The sequence below is a fragment of the Alosa pseudoharengus genome, unplaced genomic scaffold, assembly GCF_046254945.1.
Source record: "Alosa pseudoharengus isolate Yale_2024_CS ecotype anadromous, Long Island Sound unplaced genomic scaffold, YU_APseudo_1.1 YU_APseudo_1.1_scf_20, whole genome shotgun sequence".
In the NCBI taxonomy this organism is placed as follows: Eukaryota; Metazoa; Chordata; class Actinopteri; order Clupeiformes; family Clupeidae; genus Alosa; species Alosa pseudoharengus.
In genome coordinates, this window is record NW_027468664.1 from 33,680,672 (window position 1) to 33,699,857 (window position 19,186).

The 19,186-nt window shown below is 38.8% G+C and overlaps 1 protein-coding gene across 1 annotated transcript; it reads left to right on the forward strand.

Moving 5' to 3' along the window:
- Positions 1-4,592: 4,592 nt before the first annotated feature.
- On the forward strand, positions 4,593-18,757 carry slc6a1l (solute carrier family 6 member 1, like). Its single transcript, XM_076297236.1, has 16 exons — positions 4,593-4,830; positions 5,511-5,642; positions 5,832-5,932; positions 6,582-6,691; positions 6,774-6,906; positions 9,992-10,126; positions 10,290-10,393; positions 10,525-10,649; positions 11,195-11,307; positions 11,395-11,526; positions 11,625-11,727; positions 11,815-11,915; positions 14,956-15,123; positions 15,229-15,319; positions 18,253-18,380; positions 18,716-18,757. The coding sequence occupies exons 1-16, from the start codon at positions 4,593-4,595 to the stop codon at positions 18,755-18,757; spliced, it is 1,956 nt and encodes a 651-aa protein (XP_076153351.1).
- The last annotated feature ends 429 nt before the right edge of the window (positions 18,758-19,186 follow it).

A 19,186-nucleotide genomic window follows, 5' to 3' on the forward strand; every position in this document is an offset into this window, starting at 1 on the left:
CTATGCTAACTAGCATGTTAACAATGTTAAAATATTAACTATGCTAACCATATGACTTAGCTAACCTAGCTAATCATTTTTATTAGTTATGATAACTATGCTAATTAGCATGCTAACATGCTAACTATGCTAACCATGTGACTTAGCTAACTTAGCTAATCATTTTTAGCAGTTTTGCAAAAAATGCTAACTAGCATGCTAACATATTAGCATGCTAACTATGCTAACCATGTGACTTAGCTAACTTAGCTAATCATTTTTAGCAGTTTTGCAAAAAATGCTAACTAGCATGCTAACATATTAGCATGCTAACATATTAGCATGCTAACTATGCTAACCATGTGACTTAGCTAAACTTAGCTAATCATTTTTAGCTGTTTTGCTAAAAATGCTAACTAGCATGTTAACATGCTAGCATGCTAACTATGCTAACCATGCTAACTAGCTACAGTGGGTAGGAGTCATAGTTGATGACAAGTAACAGTTACAATGGCTGAACAGTTAAAAAGTTCAGTAGTTTAAAGGGTTAAATTGTTTAACAGTGAAATATTGTAGTGAGGACTTTTATTTTGAAACAGTTTTTGGCAGAGGAAGCAGTTGGACAGGATGTGTAGTCTTAATAGGGCCAGTTTGTATGCTTAAAGCCTGAGACTGGCAGTTGATGCAGCTGGCCCGAACACCTGCCATAGGATTCTAATTGCTTAACGGCAGTCTTAATAGAGCCATATTGTATGCTTAAAGCCTGAGACAGAGTATATAGTTTAAAAGTTAAATGTAGATAGTGTAATGGATGTTGATAGACAGAAAGTTGAATGGATGTTGATAGGCAGATTGTTTAATGGATGTTGATGGATAGTTCAATGGGTGGATGAGTGAATGGTTTGAAGAGGATGAATGGATAGAAAGTTGGATGAAATGTGTCTTATATCCTTGTAGAATGGAGAGACAGAGAGAGTTGGTCTAGTTCAGTAGAAAGCAGTTGATACAGGTGCAATCAGTTGAACTGATTCTTTGATGGGGCCTAGATGAGCAGCTGGAAGAATATACAGGTGCAAATCAAGTTAATTAGTCCATTGTGATGTCATCAGCCCATGTTAAGTCTATGGGGAAATTTTGAGTAGTTTTTAATTAATAGTTTAAAAAGTATAAAAGTTACAAAGATGAAAAATACAAAGCCCACATGTCCTAAGTAAGACCTACGCAACGCAGTTTGAATGAAGTTTCTACGTTAAACGGTTGAAGCTGCATTAACTGCGTTAGAAGAAGAAAAATAATAAGAATAAGAAGAAGCCTAGGAAGAACAGTAGAGTGCATTTTCATGCACTCTAATAAGAAGAAGAAGAAGAAGAAGCCTAGGAAGAACAGTAGAGTGCATTTTCATGCACTCTAATAAGAAGCCTAGGAAGAACAGTACAGTGCATTTTCATGCACTGTAATAAGAAGAAGAAGCCTAGGAAGAACAGTAGAGTGCATTTTCATGCACTCTAATAAGAAGAAGAAGAAGAAGAAGAAGAAGAAGAAGCCTAGGAAGAACAGTAGAGTGCATTTTCATGCACTCTAATTATAGCGCCCCTAGTGGTCAAAGGTCACTAAATATATTGAGCGTCTTCAGGATGTGGTCCCGAGTCCATGTACAAGTTTGGTGTCTATAAGAGAAAGTGTTGCAAATTATAGCATCCCTAGTGGTCAAAGGTTGCTAAAATTATTGTGTGTCCTCAGGATGTGGTCCTAAGTCCATGAACCAAGTTTGGTTTTGATATGTGAAAGCATTGGCGAGATATGAACTAATTTCCTGTGATTATAGCGCCCCCATAGTGGTCAAAAGTCACCAGATATATTGAGCCTCTTCTTTATTGGATCCTGACCCCATGTACCAACTTTGGTTTCTATATGTCAAAGTCTTGCTGAATTATGAGGCCACTTCCTGTTTGGCGGCTTTGCAACTGGTTTTGAATATGGCTCCAAAATGCAATGCGTATATGTGAGGCATGGTCTGATGATCACCTGTGTCAAGTTTCGTGAAAATCGGACAAACATTATAATTATAATTACAAATTACAGCGCCACCTATAGGTCAAAAGTCATCAAATTTATTAAGCCTCCTCCTTATTGGGTCCTGACCCAATGTACCGACTTTGGTTTTGATACGTGAAAGCCTTGCTGAGATATCACTTCACTTCCTGTTTTGAACTTGATTAGTTGTGACGGGCGACGGGTTTTGAATATGGCTCCAAAATGCAATGCATTAATGAGGCATGGTCTGACGATGATCTGCGTCAAGATTTGTGAAAATGGGACAAACTTTGTGACCTTTGAAAACTTTTAGGTGTTTTTGATTAAATCCAATATGGCAGCCGGATCAATTACGTTGACATCAAATATTTACATCTGTCGGCCTTAGTACCTCCCACAGTATTAACAGACACCACTATTAAGTTTTAATTCCAAACACATCACCCGTTAGAGGCCAAAACGTAATTTTGCTTTTTTAGCGCCACCTATAGGTCAAAAGTCATTAAATGTATTGAGCCTCCTCCTTATTGGGTCCTGACCCCATGTACTTAGTTTGGTTTTGATACGTGAAAGCTTTGCTGAGATATTACTTCACATGGCGGATATTGACGTCATGGGGTGCGTTGAGTTCGGCCTCATCCAAGGATTCCAAATATACCTCAATGTGTACGGTTGAAACGTTAATCGCATAGATGTAATGCAAAATTTGACACATTGGTGGCACTAGAGCACTTGACATGAAACTTAGTGAAATTAATCATATTACTGTACCGAATCAATGTGCCAAATTTCCCAACTTTTTACTGTATGGTTCAATGGCAAATGAGCGTTTCGTTATAATAATAAGAAAACGTAGAATCACTATGGGTTGCTTCGCTGCTTGGCCCCCAATAATAGGAAAAGCTAGTAACTCAATGGGTTCCTGCAGCTTCGCTGCTAGTCCCCCAATAACCACCAGGCCTTAATTCTACTGCACAGGGAATTGTACTGTAGGCTTTGTTACAGTTTTATTATGTCAAATAACTATTTCAAATACACATGTTTTATTTTCAAATAAAAACAAAAAAGAAGGACTGACATGCACCACTTTTCCTTTTGATACACATCTTTGTCATACTACTTCCCTCTTTTTTTCCCTCTTTTGGTATATGCCATTAGGGGAAATTATCTTCACTGGAGTTTTATTTTCTACAGACCTCATGTTGTCTAATTTAGGTCTAGTGCCTGCTTCATTTCCAAATCTCAACAAGCTCTTTTCAGTCCTCAAATAAAACTCTCCTCTATGGGAAAGTTCCATAGCAACCAAAGTAGCCCGGGAGAATTGATAGTCAGACCAACACACACAAAACACACACACACACACACACACACACACACACACACACACACACACACACACACACACACACACTGTATGAAAACAAATACATGCACACTCCCGGAACCATGAATTGACTCCAAACTGGCTGCCAGTACTCATCATGGTAAAGCAATAATCCATTTAGACAACAGGTCGAAGTTTATTATCTGCAGCTCAATACCACCCACTAACCCACCAGGGAAGGGGGCCTTCCAGCTAAAAAGGGGAGGGAGGGTAACACAGACTTTTTTGGCCTATCAATTCCTTCGGGCAAGGCAGAGTAGATGGCAAAGTTTGGTTGTTGTGGCTGGTCTGTCTCCAGTCGATGTGCTGAGGTTGCCTTTGTCTGCAGGTGCATAAGAATGTCAGCACTGAAGTTTTAGTGAAGGCATTAGAGCTGCTTCTGACAGGTATGGTTTCCTTAAATTCACTTCATTATTCTCATAGAAGTCATATTCTTATGTTAATAGACCACATAGTTAATAGACCAGTTAATAGACCACATACTGTAGGAGTGATAGAAAAAGGCAGAGAAAGGTTACATCAGGCTCAGAAAATGATCAGTCCATCAAAGTCCTAATATATTTGTAAAGTACATAAAGTAATTGTTAGGCAAAGTGATACAAAGTATTTTAAAGTCAGAATAATGTGATCTTAAATCATTTATGGCTACATATTTGACAGAATTAGCAAAAAATATGCTAGGCAGATTTTAATGACTGACACAATTCGCTACCTTAGAATAATAAGGTTCTATCTGACATTTTTGTCAAAATGGAGTTATTTACATATTTTTATTTTTTGAAAGTTTCTTAAGTTCAGATGAGGTGTTTCTTAAAGTTGTGTACATATTTGGACTTTATATCAAAAAGAACTTGTTCCATTTACCTTGTAACTCTATGGAATTCTAAAACTTTGAAGCTCAATATCTCAGAACTACTCAAAACGCAGATAGAACCTTATTATTATAAGGTAGCGAATTATTGACAACTTAGTTTACTTTGTTATTCTGCAGTCGGATTGAGTCCCTGATCACCTTGGGCTCCCTCCTGCAGATCGGAGAGGATTGAAACCTGGAAACCCACATATTCTCTGTGAATTCAAGCAACGCTAGTACCAAAGTGATCTCTGGAATATCTCTGTGGAGTCTGGAACCACCTTGGGTATACAACAGTAACATACTGTCACAAGACCTGGCTGTGAGGTGTGCAAGACAGTGATGGGAAAGACAGGCCAGAGAACAGTGGACCTGAACTCTCCCTCAGAGGTCAAGCAGGCAATCCCTTTTGAGGATATGGACAATTACACATCACATACTGATGATGAAAAAGAAAAAGAAGTTCCAGAAAGGGGTGCCTGGAAGGGCAAATTTGACTTCCTACTTTCCTGTATTGGATATGCCATCGGGCTGGGCAATGTCTGGAGATTCCCCTATCTTTGTGGCAAAAATGGAGGCGGTGAGAGATTAGGAACACAATCCTTTATTCCACATTCACAATATGAAAGAGACATTGACAACATAATTATTCTAGATTTAAGTATTCTTCAATACATAGTTTCATATCCTATAGTCACGTTCATTTGGAGTCATTGTTCATAATCTGCTCTTCAGGATATTCTGAAAACAGCTCATTCATATAGATCTCTAACTTTACTGTGAATTCTCTTCAGACCATAAAGAATATTTGTCAAAAGGCATTCAATTAGTTAAATTCTAAAGATGTAAACCCCTTTTTTCAAATGGTTGTCTGGAAAAGCTTGTCAAATTTCAAGTTTAAGTTTTAACGTTGAAATGTAGTATAACTTAAATGTAACCCTTCACTTCATGTCCATTTCACAAGGAGTAATGCAAATTTGATACAGTCTTTCAGTGGGATTTTCAATAAACTAGTAACGTTGGGTTTTTGGAGGAATTTACTTAATTAGGTTCCTAAAACAATAAGACATTCTCTTGACTACATTTATGAACATTTTACAAATCTGCCTCTTGGTCGCACATTTTCAGTTGTAAGCTACTTGCATGCATTGAGTGCTGGCCTTGGAAAAAAGAGATTGAAGAACATTACGTATGGTTTAACTCCAAGTGGTTCTCTCAAATGATTTCTGACAATGGAAGTGTACCTACATGTCTCTCCAGGGGCATTCCTGATCCCCTATTTTACCACACTCATATTTGCTGGGATTCCTCTTTTCCTGTTGGAGACTGCTTTGGGCCAGTACACCTCTGTTGGGGGACTAGGAGTTTGGAAACTGCTTCCAATGATGAAAGGTGAGCTCCAGTTTAGACATTTTCAAATAGCATGATTCCCTCTGTATGTAATATTATTACAACCGTCTACAGAAATAAAACACAGAGACTAAGTAATTGCTAGGAAAAGAATCCTAAAAACAGATGATACCCCAGGTATACAATATTGACCTCTCTCTGCCCCTTTATCTCCAACACACCAACTCATAGGTGTGGGTCTGGCTGCTGTGGTGCTGTCATTCTGGTTGAACATTTACTACATCATAATCATTGCCTGGGCTCTTTATTACCTATTCAACTCCTTCAGATCAGTGAGTAATACCTATAGGAAATTCTGTCACACTGCAAAGTGCAGTGAAAATGTGTACTTGTTGATTGCATGTGAAAAAAAATGTTCCAGCTGTTGCTTGCTGATATATTCAGATCACTCCAGCAGTCACAAATGTTTATTTTTCACCTCATCACAATCAATATCCTTTAGTAGTGACTGTTAACCAGTATTAACCAATATTATTTTCTTTCTCCGCTTCATGACCTGAGCTGATAACTACAAATTAGATAAAGATTCAGTTACACTTTACTTGAAGGTATCTACATAAGAGTGACATGACCTGACATGACATAAACCTTTATGAAATAACGCTTCTGTCACTCGCTTCTGTCAAATGTCATTCGGTTTTTGTCATGACAAGTTAGGGTTAGGGTTAGTGTTAGGGTTATGACAGTGTCATGTCACTCTTTTGTAGATACCTTCAAGTAAAGTGTTACCAAAGATTCATGTTGCTTTTCCGCAGAGTGTGAAAGTGTGAGACAGCCATTTTATGTGATTTGTTTGAAAACTTTTTGTCTTTGTATTCGAATTAATTTGTGGCATATGTAACTTAGATGTCTGTATTTCAACCCCCCCCCCCCTCCCCCACCACCACCACCACCACCCACACACAAACACACACACTACAGGAGCTACCTTGGCAGAGCTGTGCTCACCCATGGAACACAGACAAGTGTTTTTCAAACTACAGCCTGACAGACACCACCAACTTAACCAGTGCTGTCACTGAATTCTGGGAGTAAGCTACAACTTCTCTTTCTTATCTATTAATATTGTCATGTATTAATAGACAATTGGCTTAAATGTGTGTGTTGTTTCAGGAGAAATATGCACCAATTGACAAATGGACTAGAGGAACCAGGAGAAGTGCGTTGGCCCCTGGCAGGGACCCTAGCACTTGCCTGGGTTCTGGTCTACTTCTCTATCTGGAAGGGGGTGGAGTGGACAGGAAAGGTCTGTATGTTTTTTTATTGTTAGGTTTCATGGGGGTGTTAGGTTAGTTGGTTACTTCATAAACACAGCAAGGTACACACTCTTAATTTCTCTATTTTCTTCTTTTTATTATTAGTGTGCTTCCTAAAGCAGGCACACTATTGTTCTCCTTAAAGGTGCTCTAAGCGATGGCACACGTTTTTTAGGCTAAAACATTTTATGTCACTTACTGCAAACATCACCTAACCAACCGTAGATCAAAGTAGAGCGTCAAAAGGGTTCCACCTTGAAATGGTTATCAAGGCAAAATACACACACACACCACCCCCCACCCCACACACACACCATTTCATAACCCCCCCCCCCACACACACACACACACACACACACCACATTTCATCATCCCCCCCCACACACACACCATATCCCCCCATAAACACACACAAAATATACCTTTTCAATTACTGGTACTACTTTTAATTTATTCTTTAAAATTGAGCTGGCTCTTGAGCAAAATAATTTCATCACTTATAAATCCTTTTATGAGTACATGACAATAAACTACTTGAACTTCAACTTTATGTCCCAATTGAAGTTCATTACACCTGTAAGTTGCATTTTTACCACCATTTTGTTTCATGTGCAATGACACTTTAATGCCTTGCCACGCTCATCAATTCAGTGTCCTGCCACGGGCTAGCGTGGACTCACATATAATATGATCAATGAACACATTAGCTATATATAGCAGATATACTTTCCACTATCATGGTGTTTAACTCTCGCTCAAGGTCTAAGTAGTAATTTGATTTGGCTTTTCTGAATGTTACGGAATCCAACTTACAATTTTAGGCAAGTTGGATAACACAACATCAAAGAGACTAATAACAGGTTTTGCGGGGGAAAGCATTTGATTTTACTGTTTTTCTTTTTTGTTTCACTGAATTGTGAAAAGTGAAAAGTGATTTATAATATAGCAAAAATCCTGTTAACAAACAAAAAAGCCAGGGTGGTTACACTTACTTGTGGTTACACTTACTTGCTGGGTTGTTATGAGCTTGCCTGACTCCCGTGCCCAACGCACAGTTCGCAGAGCAGGCAAATTAAGAAGTGATTCTTCCGGGTCAACCAAATAACTACACTTACTGAACCTAAACTAAAAATGTGGAGAAAGTAACCACCAAGGTAAAACAAAATGAAAATATTAACAAAGTTAAAGTTATGTAGCTGCAAAGCAATATTAAGTAAACAACAACAAAAGAAGGTGCGGGTGTGCCAGCGTCTGTCTACACTGAGGCACGAGAGAGCAAGAACCGCCATCTTGAAAACCGGACAGGCTCTATAAGAATGGCTGGCTCCAGTAATGAAGGAGATCTATGGCTCTATCTTGCATGTAGCGCAATTGACTTTACACACTGGCGCTTGTATCATTCCTTGTATCATGTTGCATTGAACGCACAGCTGAATTTTCCCTCCACAAATGCACACAGAGGCAGGTCGTTAAATTAGGAAATGAACTTGCGCTCCTGGGGGCGGTTCAGCGAAAAGAGGTGTGTTCCGGCGCAAACATTCCCTGGTGCTATTTTGCAGATTCAGAAAACAATTCCGCCACAGACCAGGAAAAACCTAGTCTAAAGTCAGTGGCGACATTCAGATGCTATTTTAAGGGTGCATGCATGGCCACAGGGGCGCTTGCAGGAATGAATGAATGCTATGCACACCCATCTACAGACACCCCTGTGCACGCACTGAAACATTCAAAGCATTGATAATATTTGTCCGTATACCGGTTTCGTTTGTGCGTTGGTCACCTAAAAAGTAGCCTATATACAACATCCACATGCAACAGTTCCCATTTCTGCAAATCATACATAATTACAAGGAAAAATATGAGGGGTTATTGTGGTGTCCATGAAGATGTGGGAAAAATAAGCATAAATCTAGCGTACACGCCATTTCCATGTATCATGGATGTGTTGATGACATAAATGAGGAAATATTAGAGGACTTAAGGAGACGTGATGTTGAAGTACATGTGCCGATGCCATTTAACCCAAATGCCCAAGCAGCAGCACGAGAGAGGAGAGCTTATCTGACAAAAGAACATTGCAATGTCACCATTCATTCATAGTGATTCAGTTAGAGTGAGCCCAAAACATCAGAAAGTATGTCTTTCTGTATTTACATTTTGTCAAAAAGAAAACTTAATAGCAAACTGTTCCTAACTGAACAGTCCTTGCTATGAACCGCTCCTGGCTGCACCTGACAAATCCGCCATCATAATAGCAATCCGCCATGGAACAAGCGCACCTGTTATTAAAGGGAATGTGAGATGACGCTCTGATTGGTTTATTGCATGTTACGCCCAAACCACACCCATGAGTAATATTGCTACTTCAGACCAACCCATTTTAGATTTGTGTTGGGCGCAACAGTCATTTATCCTGCCGGTAATATAGCAACAGCGCCCAAGATCCACCCACAAAGCTACTTACGTTTCAGACCATTAAAATAGAGCCCCTAGTCAGCAACCAGTAAGCACACCAGGCTCCACCTGCAGGAGGCAAGGAGACAGTGCAGGGAAGGAGCAAGGCAAACGGCCAAAGCATTAGTGCAATCATAAAACAAAGGCAGCACTAAACCCAGCACCATGTAACACTGACACATGTGTCATTGTTTTATGTTAACCAATGAGATGGATCTCCAGGTTCCAGGTTTACAGAGTGCTATTTATGTCAGCAGTGCCTCTGATGTGTTGATGTCACACACTCTTCCCCTTTAGTGATACTTTTTTAATGTTCTTGTTTAACATGTTTGAGTGCATTTACTAGTGAGTGATATACAGGGACAAAAGAATAATTCTGTGTAAAGAACACAAGAGTATTCTGAAGAGACTGGAATGGCACACATTTGGTAGATTACTTAGCATCAAGTGCTACAAGTCAATTACATTTATGAGAAGTGATTGATATGATATTAATATGATATGCAGAATACCTGAGCAATTTTTCACTGCACATTTAGTAAACCTCCTATTGATCTGCATACTGAGTCTCCAAAATCACTGTCACTCATGCTTTTTCCAATATCCTGCTTTTTTCCATAGGTTGTGTATTTCTCTGCTACCTATCCATACTTTATGCTGTTTATACTCTTCTTCCGGGGGGTGACCCTCCCTGGGGCAAAGGAGGGAGTGCTTTTCTACATCACACCTGACTTCAATAAGCTCTTGAAATCTGAGGTAAAACAGACATTACACACACCCACACAAAAACCTCACAAACAATTGTGAAGTACCATAACATTCATTTAATTTTATTTATTTAATTAATTTTATTTTATTTTATTTATATATTGTCTCCCAAAATGTTCAGCTGGCAGTTTATCTGAATGTATTTTCATAGGTCTGGTTGGATGCTGCCACTCAAATCTTCTTTTCTTATGGGTTGGGCCTTGGTTCCCTCATTGCTCTTGGAAGCTACAATTCCTTCAATAACAACGTCTATAGGTACACCTTTAGCCTAATTGGGACCTTCTCGGTTATAATGGTGTATTCAGGTTTTCGTTCACATTTTCAATATTTGCCTTTGTTTTTTTGAGAGTTTTTAAAGCTGGACACTTCTCTCTACCTCTTAATAGGGATGCTATCATTGTATGCTGTATAAACTCATTTACAAGCATGTTTGCCGGCATTGTGATATTCTCCATTGTGGGCTTCATGTCTTATATCACAAAGAAGCCAATCCAAGAACTGGCAGCCTCAGGTGAGTTGACTGTTCAATGATCAGCTTCAAAGGGTTAATTGATTTACAATGTAATTTCACATGTTTTATAATTTGCGACCTTCTAAGTCTGACGTCTTTTTAAACCAAACTAGTTAACACTTTATAAAAACTTTCATTAATGCACCATTAACTTTAACATTAACATTGACAAACATCTTTGGCTGTCAACAAATCACGACTTCACCTTAATTCCAAAATGTAATAATGTTTATAAATAACAGCACATGTAGTTGCTACTGTTAATGTTTAGAACTTATTTGCACTATGTTTCCCTTCATGAATAAATAATTGGCGGTACAGCATTAGTGCATGTTAGCAAATCATTTCAAGGAGGCAGGGAATCCGTAATGAAAGTGTTGTCCACTCTAAATTGATTAGCAATCAATCTCATTGGTGTAGATGTTTTTGAAGTGTTGTATTTTATGTAGCATTTTACACTGTATTTTATTGCAGTTATCACCAAAACATTTGGGTTTTTGTAGATAGCAGTTAAAGCTTTAACAGTGGGTATGGTTGACCACTAGGCCCAGGCTTGGCATTTCTGGCCTACCCTCAGGCAGTGACTCAGCTCCCCATGTCCTCCTTATGGGCCATCCTGTTCTTTTCTATGCTTATGATGCTGGGTCTGGACAGCCAGGTAATGCAGATCCATACATAACTCATGAATTGTCAATCCTATAGTCTTCAGTGCATTTTTATAATAATAATAATAAAAATCTCTCAGTTCTGTACAGTTGAAGGATTTATCACTGCTCTGATGGATGAATATCCATCAGTCCTGAGGAAGAGAAAAAAACTCTTCATTCTCATTGTCTGTATAATATCCTACATTATTGGCTTCTCCAACATAACACAGGTAAACTTGATTTTTACTCTGTGTATAAATGTATTTGTTTGTTCCCTAAGTCTTGATATAGAGTTTTTGTTTGATTGTTACTGGGTTTTTTTCTTCAGGGGGGCCTTTATGTGTTCAAGCTTTTTGACTACTACTCTGCCAGTGGAATGTGTCTTCTATATCTGGTGTTTTTTGAAACAATCTCCATATCATGGTTCTATGGTACAGTCTGCTTTAGATAACATTAATTCTAATTATATTGCATGATAATCCAATGAATAACATAGTGATATTTCCTTTGCCATCTAGGGGCTGAGCGATTCTATCAAAATATAGAGGAGATGATTGGCTATCGGCCCTGTGTGTGGTGGAAGTGGTGTTGGATTGTCTTCACACCACTTATCTGTCTGGTATAGTAAAGCCTGTATTTACCTATGTTAAGATATAACCCTTATGGAAATTCACTATGGTTTCCTATAGTTTGTTTTATTTTGCTATGATAAATCATGGTGATCACAATTACTATGCTTCTAACCATGGAACTACCATGGTTTATCCAAAGCACTTCACTACCATGGATTATAGCACTTCATAGTAACTGTGGTACTATGGTTTTAACATCCCTTATGAAAATGTTCTATGGTTTCCTATGTTTTTTATACAGAAACCATGGTTTTACTATGGTAAATCATGGTTATTACTATAGTAGCTGTGGCACTACCATAGCACTTCATAGAAACTGTAGTACTACTATGGCACTTTACGGTAACCATCTTACTACCATGGTTTTGTACAACAAAGTCGATGATGCTAGTTGGTTATGGTTTTTCTGTTTTTGATTAATTATGGTTTTACTACGCCCCAGCATAGTCCTGAGGTTCCATAATTTATCCAATACATTATCTTTCCTTTTATACGGCTACTTGCCAAAACGAGAAAAGAAACTTAACACAATGGGTCTTTAAAAATGATTTTGCTACCATTTTGTGTTTTCCGCTGACAAAATAAATAGTTCTCCACGCAGATAGAACTTGACAGTTTCAGGTGTACGGACTTCTTGTGGAGTGATATGAAAGACATTAATCAGAAGCACAAAACCCGTTGCCATTGACAGCGGTCATAATATACTTAACAGCGGTAATTATATAGATTTAACAGTCCTCCGAACGTTGGGAAGGCCTATTCATGTGATGGAACAGATGGAACAGAGTTTACTAAAAGAAAGGTTTTGAACAACTCACTTGGTTTTTCTGCTCGCCGCCATCTTGCTAGTCAAGGAGTGAGTTGTCCAAAACCTTTCTTTTTAGTAAACTATGTGTACACAAACAATGTTCTCAATGCTCAAGTTCATGAGTAGAGACACTAATGATACTTCCAGAGGCGGACAGAGTACACAGCTTCATTACTTGAGTAAAAGTACAGATACCCCTTGCTAAATTTTACTCAAGTACAAGTAAAAGTACAACAGTCAGATGTCTACTTAAGTAAAGTTGTTTTTAAAAGTACTTGAGTATCAAGAGTACAAGAGTAGCCTACATTTTCTAAATATTGCATTACTACTGCCACATTTATGTACAGAAACGTCCTACATGGAGTTATGAAAAATGTTAATGTTATTACCTTGGAGAATGTAAAAGGAATTGAGTAAAGTAAAATCAAGTTATTTTCATCTTTTTACCATGTTGCCAGGGATGGGCAGTATTTCTAATACATGTATTTAAAATACGTATTTCATATACAAAATACTATTTTGTAATTGAAACACTTGAAGCGAAAACTATCATTAACTTGTTCAGAAAATTTAAATAGTCTGGCGAGGTGGGGCCACGGGTTGGCATATTCCCGGGATGGACCTGCTGCGTCTTCATCCATTGTTTCGTCCATGGTTTGGTCTCTTATCTAAATCTGACCATGGAGTTGACTTTGGCGGAAAGCTGAAGGTGATTGCTGATAGACTGTCCCAATCAGCGGCGCCTGCACAATCCAATCACATTTGAGAGGGAAACAACAAATTGAGGGTTTTCCGAGATTTTTCTTTTTTCCTTTCTTTTTTAAAAGAAGTAACGGGTACTCACGGTTATGGATAGAAATGTAGTGGAGTAAAGAGTACAATATTTGCCTCTCAAAAGTACTTGAGTAAAGTCATGAGTACTCCCCAAAAGTGATACTCAAGTAAAGTACAGATCCCTAAAAATTGTACTCAAGTACTGCAATCAAGTAAATGCAGCCTACTCCGTTACTGTCCGGCTCTGGATACTTAGATCAAAGTTTCATGTTGTGTAGAGCCTATTTAGGGCTAGATTTATCAAGCCGTTTGCAACTGTTTCCAGGTGTTAATTCTTCGCAAAGACTGACGTAACCGATGCAAGCTATTTACAAACAGGCCGCACTTGGTAAAACCGCAAATTGCCTGTTGCAGGACTCAGCTGAAAATGGCAAATTGCGTTTTCCTGTGTCATGCATATGCATTTAGAGGAGGGTCAGGGGAAAGTGGGAGTTTCGTGTTACAATGTAGGAGGAGAAGCGTAAAATGCGCCTAATTAGGTGTTCCCCTGTATTTACGAAAAAGGCCCATGAAAGCGCACGTCTGTTTTGCGGTGAAATATTTCCGCCTGGTAGAAGCAGGTGTTACTCCACATTACAGTTAAATGCTTCAATAAGACTAAGAGGAACTTTCAAAGACAACAAAATCGTTATTCAGAGCACCAGTTTTGCATTGTACTTTATCCAAAGCAACCTTAATTTTCGTTGGCCTTTCGAATGTCATACTTTCACTTTCAAGTTATCCACTTAAACTTGCCAACTTGTTTGACCAATCTTCCATAGCCTACCACAAGTAGTTTGAGTAGAACAACTGCTCTTCATTATCTCCCTGCTTGTTGACATCTTATCATGTATAGTATTAATGTTTCATGATCGCTAAACGTTTGATTCGTTTTAATGTTGTCATCAGCGAACTTCATTCAACTCCGCTTGTGATTGAAGTATGCCGTTCAGTTGTGGATGCTGGTAAATTGTGGTAGAGGGCGGAGAAAGGTTAGCTACCAGATGAGCTGCTGGTTTGATAAATACTGCGCACGATGAGGAAGCACAATGTGCGCTAATACCGAACTCGCATAAACAGACGCAGCGCAAACTGTGCAAGTGTTAGTACATCTACCCCTTAGTGTTTTAAAAATAGCGACGCGATCATGTATCAAAATAGTAGTGCCCCTATGATTCCCATTCAAAAGGCCATTTGACCCAAAAAAAGGCAACATGGACAATCTTAAAAGTGGCGCTTCAGACGTAATTATGCTTTTAAACGAAAGTTAAAAATTCACAAAAACATTGCAAACGATGCATTTTGGCGAAAGTTACGCTTTAATAATATCACATATCACACTCAAAAATGCTCATTCTCACTTAATTGTCTACAGTGTCTTTACATCATTTCCTCTCTTCATGTAGGGGGTGTTCACCTTTAGTGCGATAGAGATGACCCCACTTACTCTCGGAAAGTATGTCTATCCAGCTTGGGGACAGGGGATTGGATGGCTCATGGCACTGTCTTCTATGGTGCTAGTCCCAGGATATATTGTCTACATTTTTTTCACTACTAAGGGTGGGATACGACAGGCAAGCATTTTTTGTTTTGTTTTTCTTTCATATGTCTACATTTAACACAATAATGACATTTCTGAAAATGCTGTTTATAAACTTACTGCATGTACTCCCATTCAGCGTTGGCATATCATGACCACGAGGAAAGATGAAAAGACAACAGAGCCTGATAATGGTCTCAGAAGGCAATCATCCCAAATGGGAAGTATGGGTGAGGCATCTGTGTGATGCCTCTTTACTCCACAACCACAGCAGGAAGACAGAGACATGAAAGCTTGAGGTACCATGTGGCCTTTTAAACAATCAGTTTTCACTGATTGTAAGAGTAAAGGAAACACTTATATACAGTATATATAACAATCCATAAATTTTCTATAACCAGGCTTGAACAAGGTGTCTCAGTCTTATTTCTGTTAGTGTTGTTTCTGATGTTTAATGTAAGTACAGTTGAGTTGTGTTCTCTGACTACTACACTCTCAATGACACTATAGCCTTGTCTTCTTAAAGTCAAATGCAGGGGTCTCCAACACGGTGCCCGTGGGCACCAGGTAGCCCGCGGGACGCCTATGAGGCGCACGCAGCACACTTTCTAAAAAGAGCCAACAAGTCGCCTGCAGATCATGCTCTAAAACATCCTCTATTGGGAAATTTTTAATAGATATTTAATTGTAGACCATACATCTGTAACATTAACTTAATATTGGTGATACCTTACTACTGTAATTGTAGCTGGGTTAAACTTTTGCCTTTGGCTCCGAATCCCTTTCCCATTCAACTTTTAAACAACATCGGAAGCGGAGCGCATACACATTGCTAGACAGTAAAAGAAAAAAAGCTTGCTCGTCTGGTGTAGCCAATGGAAGCATATCTTTGCAAAAGTTCTGTGGCTATTCTGTGTTTGTCCCGCTCGATGGTGTTTTATGCCCCCAACGTCGTCTTCCAGGCAGCGCTGCCACCGCTGACTTGAAGGCACCTAATCCAAAACCTAACCCCAACCCTAACCTTAACCCATGGCTAACCCTAGTGCCTTCCAGGCAGCGCTGCCTTGAAGACAACATTGGGGGCATAAAACACCAAAAAACGTTCCTCCCATACGGTTCGTGTATGATAAACAATTGCTTTAGCTCATGGGCCCTTTCTCCTCTATAGCCTACTGGTGCAGCAATTGCGCTGAAAATCATGCCATGCAATAGGACTGTGCATTACCTGGCGAAAAACAAAACCTTTTTTTGTCAGATCATGGAGGGATTTTAGATGTGCTATACTATAAAAGGCATCTTCATAAGTTAGGGTGGTGTTGATGATTGCTATTGAAATGTTACAACCAAATTGTCCACTGAAATCAGAACTTTAACAGCCTCTGATTTCTTAATGGTGAGTAATGCTAAAAATTGTAACCTAAATAATTAATTGCACAAAAACATTGTTTTTTTTTCGTTTAAAGAAAATAGATTAGATTCCCCATGGAAACTTTGAAATTAACAAACTGAACAAAAATGTTGGTAGTGTTGCATATTGATATTAAAGTATTGAAGAATCAGATGAAAATACAGTTGCTTAATATAGAAAGGCTTATAGGCCTACATTATATTGATAATTTAAATGTAAAAATCATATAGGCCTATTATTTAGGAGGATTACCCTCACAAAAAAGGGGTGAGGGTCTGTTTGTTTCAAATGAGTAGCCCTCCATATGATTTCAAGTCCTTCAGGTAGCCCTCATTCCCAAAAAGGTTGGAGACCCCTGGTCTAAACTATCTGTGAACTGTGGACATTTAAGCCAGTTCAGAGTTCAAGATGTGAACTGAAGATGTCAGTGTATGTAATATGCTTTGGTAATTATTTAGTAAGCATACATCCCATACTATTGCCACAGCTATGGCAATAACCTGTGGGAAATTACATGTGTAAGCTATGGCAATAACCTGTGGGAAATTACATGTGTAAGCCACGGCTCCAGACTAACTGTTTTTACTAGTGCAGTAGCCTCTAAGTGAAAATTGTAGGTGCGCAAGCAGAAAATTTTGCGCACAACTTACTGTACCTGCAATGCAATTATACAAATTTCCCCTCATGTTAACTGTTTTAATGTTAAGTATCTTGATAACAAATGCAGGACTTACAATGTGCTGCTTTGAGTTCACAGTGTCATATTTTATTATGCTTTTTTGGAAAAGCCACATAAGCATAAGACACATACGGTAGACAGACAGTACCATTACTGTCATTAGTGCAAGATTAACTAATATTCATTCAGATCTCATAAATGTAGGCCTACATTCAGAAATGTTGTATGCCTTCCCTTACTCCCTTAGAGCACCCCCCCCCCCTGTGGGGCATTGGGAGGATCTGAAGGCTAACCCTTGTCCTTTGGCCTCCCTCACCTTTTATTGTAGGTGTAGTTCATTTAGACTATTGAATATTTGCTTCAAGTGCAGCACAGTACAGTCAACTGTTGCTTTCACTGTTTGGTGTAACTTTGGTGTGCTTGCCATAAAGAGCCCATCCTGTAGTCCAGCAGCTTCTCCTTTGATGGTGATCCCCTGTGTTGAAACCGTCAGAGGATGGTTTAAGATAAGGATATTTGTAAAGTGGGTAAGGCTCACCATCATCCTCTTTCTTTTGTTTTTGGGCCTGTAGGTCTACCTGTAACTCTGCTAGCCTACCACCTGGACTGCCATGGCCTTAACAGTCACAATGAGATTTTCAATCTCATTGAAAGGCTATAAAACATTTTCCTCAGAAATGTAAACACTATTAAGGTGAAAAACCTAAAGATATTAGGATTACATGTTACTCTGATTTAATTAAACTTAAACTATATTCGTCAGCATTACCTGAGGCAAGATAACATCATAACATCATTCCTTTGAAGGAGAAGGCTGAATTGGCTGGAGTCAGCCAGGAAGTTACAGAACTCTACAAAGGTCCCATCTTCCATCATCTTCTTGACCTAGTATAGGACATAACCAATATATCAGTTTTATGCATCAAAAATATGAAATGGCTTTAACATTTTAATACAGACTTTCTTTACTCTCCCAGAAATATCTGCATTGCTTGATGATGCAGTTAAATATTCCATGTGGAAGTAGACTGCTGTGAACTACCCTGAGTTTTGCAGGTTCCTGTCCCTTCCTCCAGGTCTCAGTAAGTTTGGCAGGGCCCGGGTAACATGTGGGAGTCCCACTGACACCTCCTGGGATGTTGACATGCACATCCAGCTCCTATCCGAGGGCTCTCAGTTCTCTCATAGACTTGCTGCTGTAGTGGTATGTCTTCCAAACCATGTTAAGGAGATTGTAGACTTGGTCCACCATGGGGATTTTCCTGTGCACGGACAGCATTGCCAGTTCCAGTCTATAATTAAAATGTTTTTCAACTTAATGTTGAAAATTCAACTTAAATGTAAACATTGTTTACTACCCTGACTTTAGCCTAATTCTTCACATAACCTACCTATGTGGCAAGCAATGTAATGGGACAATAAAACCCCCGCCTCAGATTGGAAGAGGTCTATTACACCTCTCTTATGCCCAAGATTGACGGCTGCACCATCTGCTTCCATGGCAACTGTCTTCTCTAACCACTCTGTCTCTGTCCCTAGATGACGAAAGGTCTCTTTGGTGGCATTAGAGACACCTTATAATAAAATGTTAACAATTTCAATTAGCGATACATGTTGATCTGGAATAATATTCAGTGTACAAGACCAGATGCTGGGAACAGTTCATTATCCCTGTGATCACACTAAACAGTTCAATCACTGTGACACCCAGAAATGTTTATTTTTACAAAAATCTTGACATCATAGTTAGTTTCATATTAAGTCGCTGTTGTAGGTAAACCTAAACCTAAGCTCTTCTATGTACTGCCCTTCATTGCATTGTATTTTTATTTTTTATTTTACTGTACCTTGCTCTTTTCTCTTCCCTCATAATTTGCTTTCTATCTTTCTTGCATTCTTTTTTATTAATGTAATGTGATGATGTGTTGACCTGCCAAGGGACTACAGATGAAAATTAGCTTTTTTTACATTTTGAGTGTAAACAAAAAATGTAAATTAATGTGCATTGTC